Genomic DNA, 13,954 nt, shown 5'->3' with positions numbered 1-13,954 from the left:
ATATTTAACTAGGATAATTTGAATCCAAGACTCTTGGTTTCTCACTGAGGTTCAGCTGCACCTCTGCAAAAGGTTTACAGTGCTATATGAGTGCCTGGCTAGGGATTAGCCCTAATACCTTGTCACTACAGGTGAGTTTTTTCATCAAAAGGTGATATTGAATAGCTTGGCTTTCCACTTCCAAGAGGAACTGGACCAGCCCATGGTTCAAAGATGGTTGAACAGGAGCATATGCATTCTGCCAAATACTCTGCCCCTGTTAAGGCTGTGGTAAGCCTCTATTGAAGCTAAAATTTGCAGTGTTGTTTAAAAAAAGAAAAAATAGGCTGAGAGAGTTGGGCTTTTTCAGCCTGGAGAAGGCTCCGAGGAGACCTTATATCCTTCCAGTGCTTAACAGGGCCCTGCAGGAAAGCTGGGGAGGGGCTTTTTATCAGGAAGTGCAGGGATAGGATGAGGGAGAACCGTTTTCAGCTGGAAGAGGGGAGATTTAGATGACATATGATGAAGAAATGTTTTCCTGTGAGTGTGGGGAGGCCCTGGCCCAGGTTGCCCAGAGACGTGGTGACTGCCGTATCCCTGGGGGTGTTGAAGACCAAACTGGATAGGACCTTGAGCAACCTGATCCAGTGGAGAGGTGTCCCTGCCCATGACAGGGGGTGTGGATATGGATGATTTTTAAGGTCCCTTCCAACCAAAACTATTCAGTGAATCTATGATTCTGTGAAAAGAAAATTAATCCCTCTCCAGTCTTTGTTAAAGTGAAACACTCGATTGTCTTGACAGTCAAGTTATCTTTGGGCATCTGAGTTAACACTTTGAATGAGTCAGTTCCTCTGCACCTCACTCCTCCAGCTTTCTCTGGACCAGGTCGCAAGTCAGTACTGCCATTTGCTTTTAGGTTATTACTTTTATCTGAGGAGACTGACACTTCATCTCAAAGGAAGCTGAAGTTCTGGTGTACAAGGTATCTGCAAACCACTGGATCACGAGCCCTAAAGCTGTGTTTATTTTTAGGCTTCATTGACTTTTTTTTTGTGATTCAGGACACCGTCTGTTTCCTGCAGCGCCACTGTATGTCCTAGTAAGGATCTCAAAACGCTCATTGTGCACCTGAAACAGAGCCAGCTTGCTCTGAACCCCACTGCAGTGGTGTACTTTCAGTTAGCAGGTTTAATGAAGGCAGGAAAGGAGGGGTTTGTTTGTCTTTTATTGAACTGAAGCTTTAACGTCCTAAAAAAATTTATTTTGATCTACTGTGAACCTGTTGGGGGTTATGTCTGTCTTTTCTCTTTTTATTTTTCACCTTGAACAACCATGTTTTATTTAATTCCTGGCAATCTCTTCTGTCTTCTCTCCCATGTTTATTACTTTTGGGGACAGAAATAGTCATATTGCTGCTTTACTGTGCTTAGAAGTGATACAAGAGACGAGTATCTTAACACTTCAGCTGGAAAGCTTCAGTTCTTTAAACAGATTGTCAAATTCTGGAAATAGCTGTCTCAGAGATGAGCACTGCTAACACGTTCCTACTGAAGGAGTTCTCAAGTCCCTTGGAGAAAAAGCTAAAAAAGCAGTCTGCTCCGAAATCGTATAATGTGTCGTGCTTAAGGAGCTCTTTCCCTTGAAGTGTGAACCTGAATTTGCAGCACGTTATTCAGCAGTGCTAAAGAGAGAGATTTCTGCCTTTTTCTCCTCTGTCCTTTTCTCAATGCTTCACTTTCCCAAGGTTCTCTGTTGAACTGGTTGTCCCTTTTCCTCTTGTGTCAACAGTGGTGGCAGCCCAAGTTAAAAGCTTAGCCCAAGATTTATCGTCGTGACACAGTTCACTGTTACAGTGTGATTATTTCAAATCTTTAACATAAAAACTTGAATAGGGAGCAAGTGAGAGACATTTATTGTCAGTGCCTTTGTATTAAGACCCATCCTATAAAACAGAAGATACTGTCTGAACGCAGAAGTGGTTCTGGCACAGGGCCCGTATATTGCGATCAGCAAGCAGTATGTGTAGTCTTCACTCTAGCAGGCAGCGGTGGTGCCCTCTTTGAAAAGAGGATGCGCCAATCTTGCTTCTTGCTGTCTTTTTGAGTTAAAGTGAACAATGCTAAAATCTAAACTGAATTAAGATACTGGAGGTGGAGCAGGGGTTCTCGAGATGGACCAAAGCTGAGGATTTCACTAGTCAGACCAGCACTGCTTCACATCACTTTGTCATCTCGTTGCTCATTGGGCTGGCTTTGGCAAACGGCACAAAAGCAAGCTTTGTACGCTATGGATTTGTACTTGTGGCTGCTCATGTGTTAAAATTCAGGGATACCTTGATTAAGGTTTTTATCCCTTCAGAGTACATCATCAGAATGCAATCTAATAGCTATGCTCTGTCCTTCCACAACAGAGGTTTGTTTGTGATTCCAAAATTTCAAATAAAAGTTTTAATGTTGACCAGTTTAACAATATTTAATCCTTTAAGTGACTGACATTCTGTGTTTTTTCATTCCTGCAGGCTGTCCCACGAATTATGGTTCAGTCTGCTAGTATTGATGCCAGTGCTGCAAAGATAAAACAGGTAAGCACTTGCCAGGTTGTGATGATACAGTTTTCATATTCACATGCCTGGAAACCAGAGGTGACAAAAGCAGGTGCTGAGTTATCTACTTAGAACCTCTTGCACTTCTACTGTTGCTTCACTGTGAGACAATTAAACACAGTGTGTCCTGCTGTGTTTTCTTAGGTCCTGGTAAAACCTCCCCTTCTATTGCTGGGGAAATATTGGAAAACCTGGTTAATCATATGATTGCATTAGCTGTTAACTAATTAAAATTTAGGTGGTTTGCTGCTTTAAAAGGCAAATTGCTAGGCTCTGATGCTTTCTATAAATGGAATGTGTCTGTTATTGAGTGCAAAGTTTAATTCTCAGTTTTACATTTCAAGCCAATTCGTGTTATTGGCGTGAAAGAAAGGCTCTTGCTAAGCTGGAGGGAAAATAGACCCTATGATCTCTCAGTTCAGCAGAACTTCAGTCTTATGAATAGCAAAGAAGCTTTCTCCCACTGGGCTTTTATTGTCTTAGCAAAATGTGTGTTATCTGAACACTTACAAGGGAAAACCCAAAGAAATAGCAGAGCTCCAGAGTCCATGTGGACACTGTCCTCTCCACAGAAAAACTAAAAATATGTCTTTAATCCACAGGAATATTTTAAAAAATCTTTTCTATATTACATTTCACTTAGCAATAGCAGGCTACCTTTTAGTTCTGAGATTCCTGTGATTCAATCGAATCCCTCTTTCTTGAAATGCTGCTTATGTTTCCAGTGGAAAAAGCACTTCCGAATAAGGTGAAAATCCTGTATTTGGGACACTACATGGGATAAACCACAAATTTTGACCAGTAAACAAAACTGTACACCTTAGAGCCAAGATACATACAAATCTGCCACCTTTCCACCCCCTTCATATTAGCAGCCTCCCCCCTCCCTCCCAAAGAGATTTAGAGACATCCTAATCTTTTAGAGTACATGTGCTGGCAAAGATATTGATCTATCAGATTTAGTAAACTTTACAGCCAAGAAATACATCACTAAAATGGGCTGTTAATCTCATGAGGTGCAGTTAATTTCATACTCTGAAAGCGTGTGGTGCTGGCGGCATTGAGGTGGGAATGGCATTTGGAAACAGGGACATAAATGACAGTTTAGTTGGAGAGGCGTGATTTATCAATCCTGAGAGTTAAGCCAAATAACTGTGAGAGACTTATAGATCGTGGCTGTTTCACACTCCGTATAAATCCTGCTATTCAAACAGCAAATGACCATTCCTGTAATATAAATAATTTTTCAGTAAATATTGGGGAACGTATTTCTTTTAGTTGACACTTTTTTATTAATGGAAGAAATGAGCTGACAATCCTACCATGTTTGCAAAGCTGACTCCAGATCAGCTTGCATCTCTTGGGGATTTCAGCTACACAGGGATTTAGATAAGCTGAAGGCCTTAGTACTTCCCAGAGGTCTTGCATCTATCCTTTTAGCCCAGATATTTCATATAACGAAGCTCCACAGTCTCTATCCTCTTCTGTTTCAGATTAACCAAGAGGAAGTAGGGAAACAGCCCTTCGAAACTGCAGTGCAGATGTCCAAGGAGGACAAGAGTCCAGAAAAGACACCCAAAGTGCCTTTGCAGCAGCCCACAGGAGACACCCAGGCACAGGACTCCCAGGAAGGGCCTCCAAGTCCTCTGAGTGAAGCCTCCAGTGGGTACTTTTCTCACAGTGTCTCGACAGCCACCCTCTCTGAAGCTCTTGCAGCAGGAAACGATGCTGTGCCTCAACCAGGAGGTCAAATGGCTGCAATGAGTGACTTCCCAGCTCCTGCTGTGGCTCAGGCCTCTTCTTCTGACGTGCCAGGGCACTCAGACAGTTCTTCAGAAAGCTGTCTCAGTACTAAGAGAGAGAGTCTGCCCGCCTTTAGTCTTCAAAGTGCTTATGCGAGACCTAGAGACAGCACTGAAGTGAAGGGAAATGATTTGAAATCAAAATCTTGCACATCTCCTGTGACTCAAAGCGAGCAAGCAAATGATGCCTCTGTAGCCATTGATGCAAAATCCTTTCTTTCTACCTCCGCTCCGAAGAAGGAGTTGTTATCCAAACAATCAATGGAGTCAGGCGGACAAGCTAGGAGAAAAGAAACGGCTTCTGGGTGTTCAGAACTGGTGTTTTCCAAACCACAGGTTCACCCTGACCAATTGTCCCAGCCCAGTGCTGCAGCCTCCCCCTTCAAAATCCAGAAAGTCAAGACATCAGAGCTTAAGTCTTTTACAAGCATGCTGGGGACAGATCCCAGCTGTTCACTAAACACAGAAGAGCAGCCAGAAGGAGAAAAGAGCACGTCTGCCACCCGGGGACTGAACCATAATGGGTCAGAGATGGCAGAAGAAAAACTGGAGGTGACTTCTGACTCCGAAGACGCCAATGAAATTCCCGAGTGGCTGAAAGAGGGAGAATATGTCACAGTTGGCGCAAATAAGACAGGCATCGTTAGATATATCGGACCCACAGACTTTCAAGAGGGAACATGGGTCGGTGTCGAACTGGATTTACCTTCAGGTAAAATATGATCTAAACCGGGTGTAAAGCAGACAGCATGTTAGAATTTGCAGTGTTCGCTTTAACGCAGCTTCATGATGAGGGAGGAGTCATTAGCTCTTACCAGGTGCATTTTGAGAAGGGGAATACAAAAGACCTTTCCCTGCTGTAATGTTTTGCCAGTCTGCCTTTTAGACCTAGGCTCACTGACCTCTGAATTGGGTCCCTTCTCGGTTATTTCACTGAATTCTTACAACAGAGGCAGGAATCTGGATTGCCTTTACAAGGCAGCTTGGTAAGTATGTAGTTTCAGGAGACAGGCCTTGTGTCCCTGGAGTTCTCTTGTGGACTTCTGCTCTGAGGATAAGTGTGTCAGAGTGCAACAAGTGTCGTGAGATTCGAAAGAGCCAAGGAATATTTAGGCTAAGTAAAGTGCTTAATTAGTAAGATGCTAAGTAAGAGTGTTGGGCTTGTTCAGCCTGGAGAAGAGAAGGCTCCAGAGAGACCTTCTAGCAGACTTCCAGTACTGAAAGGGGCTCCAGGAAAGCTGGGGAGGGGCTCTTGGTCAGGGGGTGCAGGGGCAGGATGAGGGGAAACAGTTTTCAGCTGAAAGAAGGGAGATGGAGATGAGATCTCAGGAAGAATTTCTTTACTGTGAGGGTGATGAGGCCCTGGTCCAGGTTGCCCAGAGAAGTCATGGATGCCCTGTCCCTGGAGGTTGTTGAGCAACCTGATCCAGTGGGAGGTGTCCCTGCCCATGGTAGGGGGTTTGGAACTGGACAGGCTTTAAGGTCCTTTCCACTCCAAACCGTTCTATGATTCTATACCAAGTCTCCAAACAGGTTACCTAGTCTCTTACAAGCTATTTTAAAATAAGCTGTAACATTACAAAAGACTGTTTATGCATGTGTGTATATCTATATACGTGAAAAGCAGTAGGAAATATTCATACATTAGCCACCAAAATGTACAGATGATTGAACGTTTCTTTCGGCTTCTGGTTTGCCTCATTCCTGTCTGACTCTTTCCTGTACAACTCTAGGTTTCCCAGAATTTAGGCTCTAATACACTTGGGAAACCAGGCTGTTGTTTCTGCTCTGTTTGTATGTTCCATTGTAGCATGATGCAGAAAAATAGTGACCTCAGCACAAGAAAGAAAGTCAACGGCTGGTGTGTGTTCTCTGCTGGAGCCCCAGGCTTCCTAACTCCATTTGTCTGCAGGTTCTTGTCCACTTTCATGGGACTCTTTCTCTCCAAGAGCAGGCAGGATTGGGGGAAGACAGGGCATGCTAGTGGAAAATCCAGAGGACAAGCTGCTGCCTTTGATAGTTAGAGGGTTTGGTTTACCAAGGGCACGTAAAGCTTCTTAGTGAAATCCCTTTAACCAAGCTGCAGCATTCAGGTCTGCAGTGCAGGCTCTGTTTGGTGAATCAGCACGTTCCAGGGAGTTGCCCATGCTCGTCTCTGCTGCCCGCTGCCCTGGGATTGGAGCTCTTCACCAAGGTAAATACTGTGTCAAGGACCCAGAACTCCCATTAAATGAGCGGTTATCTTCCCTCTGCAAGATGTGCTCATGAAAGCTAAACTGGACAGTGTGTTTTCAACTGCTTTCAGAAAACCCTCTGGAGTTTTCCATCCTGGAAAGCAAACTGTAGCTTTAATACCTTTGAAAGCTGTAGACCCGCTTCTCAGTACTGAATTCATGCCTTATTTAAAAAGAAAATTTAAAAATAAGTTCACAGACTCATTTCAGTTTTGAAAAGTCACCTTCCCTCCTGTCTGGCTACTCTGTTCCATCGTGCGAGTTCTCTTAAGCTGTTTGCACATGCCCAATAAGCATCAACTTTGCTGTCCACCAGTTAAATGGCTACGAGATCTTTGGTCTGCTGGGGTCTCAGCTGCTGATGTTACTGGATACCTTTTTTCCATCGGTTTCCACAAAGATTAAGTCCCTGATTTGCCGGCCCATAAGTGGCTTCTTACAAATCTGAAGCTTCACTTGGGAAGTACAAACATCTATCTTTGTCATGCTACAAACAGGGGCAGAAGTCCAAGTCCTTGGCCACGCGAGGGTGTATCAGACCCAAAGCTGTAACAGTGGTAGAGAGAAGGAAATGCTTCTAACACAAAAGGGGTGACTTGGTCATTTGAAGAGCTGTTGTATTTTTCGGCATTCCCTTTGCAGGTGGGAGTGGTCTCTGTCCTGATTCTCAGAACAGTGTTCATGAGATTTTAAAATGCACTAGAGGAGGAAAGTCTCCGCTCCTGCCCAGGGCAACGGTGGAGTTCCCATCACTGGAGGGGTTCAAAAAATGTGTGGCTGTGGCACTTTGGGACGTGGTTTAATAGGCACATTGGTGTTGGCCTGATGGTTGGACTGGATGATCTTAGAGGTTTTTCTCAGCGTTCATGCTTCTATAAAGTGGATCTCAACTGCGTCAATGTAAAGAAATTGTTCTTTATGTTCGATGAAGGTTTCATGGCAAGGAAACAGTAACTCTTCTCAACATCAGGCTCTCATCAATTCAAACCCAAAAGCTCTTTTAAATGTTGGTTTGGTTGTTTTTTTCCTTCCTATTGCAGGCAAATGCAGCTATTATTGAACTAATTATTTTAAACTTTGGGTGAAATTAAAGAATTCTCATTAGAATCATAGAATCACCAGGTTGGAAAAGACCCACCGTATCATTGAGTCCAACCGTTCCTATCAAACACTAAACCAGGAGGAAGGCTAGGGTGGAATGTCCTGTTCGGTTGGGCAATGAAACATACTGATCCAGTACTTAAAGGGGGCCTACAGGAAAGATGGGGACAGGCTTTTTAGCAAGGCCTTTTGCAGCAGGACAAGGAGTAATGGTTTTAAACTAAGGGAGGGGAGATCTAGTCTATATATAAGGAAGCAATTTTTTACAATGAGGGTGGTGAGACACTGGCCCAGGTTGCCCAGGGAGGTGGTAGCCCCATCCCTGGAAACGTTCAAGGTCACGTTGGGTGGGGCTCTGAGGAACCTGATAAGGTTGAAGATGTGTCTGTTCCTGTAGGGTGGTTGCATTGGATGAGCTATAAAGGTCCATTCCAAACCAAGGCATTCTATGATTCGATGGTGCTGCTGGAGCACAAGCCTGCAGCCAGGAGCCCAGCCTTCTGCTGTTGCAGCCAGCTGCTTCCTCCACTCAATTTTATAAGGTTTGGATATAAAACCAGCTGATGGGGTGGGTTTGATCTTCACTCCTGTGGGAAGGCTACTCCCACTTCTCTACTCCTCTAGCAGCTGGAAAGCTTATATCACTCAGTTGGAAAACCTCTCTTTATATCACTAAGTGTGTTGATTTCCAACTGATACTTGTTTGTGCCTGTACCGGCTTTGTCCTCTAGTGCCTACAGTGCTGTTTCCTTCTGGGTGTTTACCTTCACAGTGTATTTATAGGGAACAGTTTTCTTCATCCCAGAATTTTTCCACGTGTCCTCCTGAGAGCACTCCGTATGCCTTTTTGCCCATCATCTCTCTTTCTCTTCTTGTCAAAGGTAAAAACGACGGCTCAATCGGTGGAAAGCAGTATTTCCGATGCAACCCAGGCTACGGATTGCTCGTGAAACCAAGCAGAGTTAAAAAGGCCACGGGATCAGTGAGACGGCGGAGCAGTGGCTTGAGGTTGCAAGGAGGAGCCGCCGCTGAGAACAGGAAAAGTGGAAACTTCTCCGGGTCAGCCTCCAACCTGGCTTCACTCACAGCCTTGGCAAAATCAGAAGGAGGATCCACGCTGCGACCCGAGAAGAGCCAGAAAAATGCAGAGAACAGGAAATCCTGGGCAAACTGAGGCAGCCCTGCCCGCCGCAGCAAACACCGAGCAATGCAGCCAGGGGAGCTTCTAGCATCGGGAAGCTAAACCAACCACGTGAACTCTTAGTTTGTGGCAAACACTAATGAAGGGTTTTCTCTCTGCTTTGGGTGATTGACATGTTAATTCTTTGCCTTGTCACGGTGCTGGATCTACGTCCTTCGTTTCCTGTTACAAATTGTGATGCTTCAGGGTGTGACTGATGGCAGCCGGCGAAGGCTCGTGGCGGTGGGTGGGTATAAGCTCTGCGCTCTTCTACCTTTCAGAGAAGAGATGCGTAAATTGTTCAAATTAAGGGATGGCTTTCCAAGAGCTGCAAAATTCTACCCACACACCAGTGCTTCTCTCGGTGTGACTGGTAATTCTAAAAAAAAATCCCCACAATAACAGCTCTTTTCTAATTTCCTAAGAGCTGTGTCCACATCACATAATATATGTTGAAAGGGCAAGGTTAAAATGATTCCAGACGAGTAGGAAAGTGACCGTAAAATTTCATTTGGATGTAAAGAATCTTAAAACCCCTGTTATTTAAAAAGCAACAGCTCTTTGTTTATGTGACCTGGGACCAGTGCCCGTTTTGATGACTGGCCTGTTGTGCCTCTCTTCTTCTGTGGTAATCAGCACGATCTCTTCTGATTTGTTGGCAATGGGAGAAGGGCCCATGACCTGCTTTCTGATATTTTTGATTCCTTTTTAGGAAAGGGGGGAGCTGAGCAAATTTGCTGTCTATTCTATTTAACATGCGCTCTCACTATGACAGGATCCTCTCCCTCACTTGCCCCAACATGGCAGGACCTTCTTCTTTTTTGTTCTGTCCTTTGTGCCAAGAGGTTTTTTGCGGAGGTACCAGCACTTCCATGCTGTGATGTTCCCCCCGCCCCCAGCCTTTGGAGACACTTGGTTTTTTATCAGTTACACAAAGCAGAGGGTGGCTGCCTTTGGGATGGGATTGATCCAGTCTATTTATTTTTATTTATTGTTTTAAAACAAGAAATGTTTGCGCTTTACAATCATCCACTGGCTGATGTTGCACAGAGGAGCTCTGCGAGCACCGGACCAAGCGTCGGTCCAAAGAGGAGTTGCCTCCGTCGCCAGCTAAACCCTCCCAGCAGCACCTGGAAGCAAATTCAGTTAAAAAGCTGAAGAGTTGTCCCCGAAATTAATCTCTCATGAAAGTGGGAGGTTTGGGCTGGCTTTTATAAAACCTGGTTTTATTTTTGGTTACCCTTGCTAGTTTTTAACTGCCTGTGGCACTAATTATACGTTACTGTACATGTGTGTGTGTTCTCATGTGCACATATCGGCGTGCACGTGCTCTTTTTTCTAATGCTTCCAGAAACGTCACAGACTTTTATATCCTGAGTTGTTTATGTCTTGTTCAGTCATCATGGGGGGATTGGACAGCTTGAGCAGTAGACGTTTTATCTACGTGGGGAGTATTTAGGATGATAAATTCATGATTAAACTTTAATACGTATCTAGTCGCTGCCCATGCTGCATGTGGGTACCTAAGTGCCTTAGCCATCTGGTTCAGAGGTCCAAGGGAAAGATACATTGTCATCAAAGGAGAGAGGGATGCTTAGCGAAGGAGATAATTATGCTGATTTACTGTAATTAATATCATTTATGCAGAAGGAATAAAATTAAAATAGAAACTAATCTGTAGCAGCAATAAGCGGGCTGGGTTACAGTGCAGCATGCCTAGTGCTGCCAGGGATTTCTGTATCCTTCCAGCTTTGTGTACCTACTGTTTCCTACATTTTCCTAAAGAAATCTTAATATAAAATGTACAGACCAGCTTTTAAAGATATTTTTAGTGTACAGATTTTCCTCCTTTTCTTGCCGAAAGCTCCTGTCTACTCAAGCCAGGGTGATGGGAGACATTTAGTAGTGAAGCATTCAGACACTAAAATCGTGAGGTTTAAAATTGTAGCTGTTCTTATAGACACGACTCATGCAACAAAACGATGTTTTGGGGCATGGTAAGTCTCGCTGATGAAAGACCTCCTGCTCATTAATCTGAAGCCTCTTAAACTGCCTTGCAAGTTTTCTAAAATGCGTCTTCACCATTTTTTATAATTGCACTTTGTTACGATGTGCTGCGGAAAGTTAATGTGAAACAGCCCCGACCAATAGTTGGTTTTTAGTCTCAGCATTTCATTTGTTGGGTTTAGGGATCTCTTTAAAATTTCTTGACGTTCGCTAGGTGGCCCCTTTGGGGGAGATATGAAGGGAAGAACCTGTCCAAGTCCTTTAGAAGCCTCTTTTCTTGCACCGCTGTCTCTCAAGACTCTCCAGTGCTGGTGTAAAGGTATCAAAGTCACAGGAGTGCAGCGGTCAAGCAGAAGGCAGCTGCATTAATAGTTCACTGTTTATGCTACCCACTATAAATTCCTTTGCCTGTGTTTGTACTGTGGCTCTGACCACCTCAGGTCCCATTGCAGTGTTTGCACGTCTGGACCACGTGGTTGGAGGCCACAGTTGACTGATATGGGGTGGATTTCTTCCAGCTACCCTCGGTCGTGTTACAAAACCGTGCTGTGCATATTCCGAGGGGTGTGAAGCCCAGGTTGAATCCAGCATGCTCGCTGCCTCGTCTGGGACAGCTTGTTCTGGAAGTAAACTTCTTAAAATGTGGCTTTTATGTTTTGAATCGTCAGTGGATGACTAGCATGACAAAAGGGCTCTGTTAATGGAGCGCCTGGTTGACTTGGGAAGAGGGAGGATTTTACTCATACCTCTATTGGATTTACTGTCTCGCTCAACTTTTCAAACTAAACCTCTCCTCAAATCCCAGCCTGACACCTGCCCCAAACATGAAGCCGTCTTGACCGACTCACCCCAATGTGGCGCAAGCTCTAGAGAGGCAAACGCGTCAAAATCAGCTGTGAGGACGATCTTCAAGGACTTCTCTGACTCCCTCCTGCTCACTCCAGCTTCCCTGGATACGTGAGGTTTCTTCTAAAGGTTTTGGCACAGTGAGCGCACATCCTTCTACTCAAAGCCATCTGTTTCTTTGCACCAGCTAAACCAACTAACCAGTTTAAAACCATAATGAAGGTTATAGAGAGATGTATTATTGATAGCATTAGAAAAACTCTATACTCAGCCTAGAGGAGGAGGTGCTCAACTGGAACTGCCCAGCAACTGAGGCTGGCGCGCTAATAGCTATGCATATTTTCCAAGATTTTCATGCACTTTATGCAAGGGAGAAGGAATATTTAATGCAGGAACTGTAATCTGTAGCAAGTGTCTCATCTCCTGTGTCTGCTCAGTGGTGCAGGTTTGCTTTCTGTGTCCCTGAACTGTGGATGGGTCTCAGATTCTGAGTGTGGAAAATTGTGTTAGTGGGTAGGAAAGTTAATGGTCCGAGTCTGTGTCTGTAGCTTGGCAGGTCCTTTCCTCGGCACTTCCAGGGCTCTAAGGAGCGCTGTTATTGCTCCGAGTCAGCCAAGAGGATGCTTTTTGGAGGGACTTTTTGAGGTTTTCTCAAACAAGCCAAGCCTTTTTCCTGTGTTGCGTTCAGCTCTCTCGTGGTGTTTCAGTCTCTGTGTCCAAAAATAGTACCTTTTTGGTTTGAGGGCCTTGGCTCTTTCCTGTTTAATGATGTAGTTTAGTTGAGGAAAACTAATAGAAACGAGTTGTGTGCTAATACCGCCTCAGTCCTTAAGAAGAGTTTTGTCCGTGGTTGAGGTGGCGTGAGGCGGGATGCTCAGCACCTCTCTGCTCTCCTATGAACCAGGACCCCCCTCCTTATTCCTGCTTATTGGTCGTGAAAACCTGTACGGAACGAGCTCGGGTGTTGCACAGACCTGCTAGTACGGGGACGGAGCTGCCGAGGAGTCTGTTCTGTGTTGGCACTTGTCGGCCTTATGCTGGTACTGCCGGTTCTTTGCACAACAAGTTGGGTCTCGCGGTGCCTTATCCCGGGGTCACAGCTGATGCCGCGAGAGGCTGGGATTCCTACCGGCCTCTCACAGCTTTTAGGAGAGGAAAGACTGTGATGAGGGAAGATGCAGACTGGTGACACTACAGAGCTGGGGTCGCAAATAAGTGACTTGTTCCTCTAACTCCTTTGTCCACCTCTGCTTTGCTTTCTGCACTCTCCTCCCACCCCACCACCGTGCTTCCCGCCCCAAGCGAAGGGCTCGGGTGCCGCTCTCTGCTGTGAGCCCCGGCAAGGCTGGGTTTGAGGGCAGTGGAGCCTCCTGGCCAAGCCTCGTCCTGGCTCTGGCATCCAAATGCTGCGGCAGAGAGAGCAGGAACGTGGCTTGGGGCGCCTCAAACCCGAGACATTAAGACATTTCCCTTCCCAGCCTTACCCGCTTAGTTCTTTGCTTGGCCCAGAGAAGGCAGCTGCTCTCCCTTCGCTTTCCAAATTGATTTAGAAGCTGATAGAGGAGCCAAGCAATAACTGGCAGGGTGTCCCTCGTCTTCAGTGCCGTTCCCACTCATCCCACGCCCTCTCGCTGCAGCCAGTGTGTTTTGCTTTTCTAACACCGTGGAAAAGCGATTTGGTTTCCCCACGGCAGCCCCTGCGCCTGGGGAGAGCCCTTCCCAGCTCGCCCTTCTGCTCTCCGTACGTGTGCTGTTTCTCCGTATGAAGAGCGGCTCTTTGTGGCGTCACGTCCCGATTGGTGTCCTTTAAATGAGCTGAAATCCAAAGATACTTTGTAATGAGCTGTAAAGTTTTTAATTATTTCTGTACAATACTAAATTACTGTAATATTGTATTATATGCGCAACGCAGCCTGCAGTACCTGAATAAACATCATCTTCAGAGCTGGAAAGTCTGCGGCTTGTTCATCTGCTCCCTGTCACCAGAAGATCGAGCGCAACCTCCCTCAGTTTGCTGACAACAGTGAATGGAGCAGGAGTGTTGATCTGCTGGAGGGCAGGAAGGCTCCGCAGAGGAACCTGAACAGGATGGAGCCAAGGGACCAGGTCAGTTGTATGAGGTTTAACAAGGCCAAGCGGTGGGTCCTGCACTTGGGACACAACCCCACACAGCGCTCCAGGCTGGGGAAGAGGGGCTGGA

General features: G+C 45.5%; 1 protein-coding gene across 3 annotated transcripts in view; it reads left to right on the top strand.

Annotated features, from left to right (window-relative positions):
* KIF13B (kinesin family member 13B) overlaps positions 1-13,699 on the top strand; it is a 144,734-nt gene extending 131,035 nt beyond the window's left edge. For all 3 annotated transcript variants that reach the window (XM_069850602.1, XM_069850601.1, XM_069850600.1), the window contains 3 exons: positions 2,501-2,563; positions 4,078-5,098; positions 8,603-13,699. In XM_069850602.1, the coding sequence (XP_069706703.1) occupies positions 2,501-2,563; positions 4,078-5,098; positions 8,603-8,895 (1,377 nt within the window). In that variant the 3' untranslated portion in view covers positions 8,896-13,699. The remainder of the gene's footprint in view (positions 1-2,500; positions 2,564-4,077; positions 5,099-8,602) is intronic.
* Positions 13,700-13,954: the final 255 nt, after the last annotated feature.

The sequence above is a fragment of the Phaenicophaeus curvirostris genome, chromosome 2 (genome assembly GCF_032191515.1).
Source record: "Phaenicophaeus curvirostris isolate KB17595 chromosome 2, BPBGC_Pcur_1.0, whole genome shotgun sequence".
Classification (NCBI taxonomy): Eukaryota; Metazoa; Chordata; class Aves; order Cuculiformes; family Cuculidae; genus Phaenicophaeus; species Phaenicophaeus curvirostris.
This window is presented reverse-complemented; position numbering and strand designations above follow the sequence as displayed.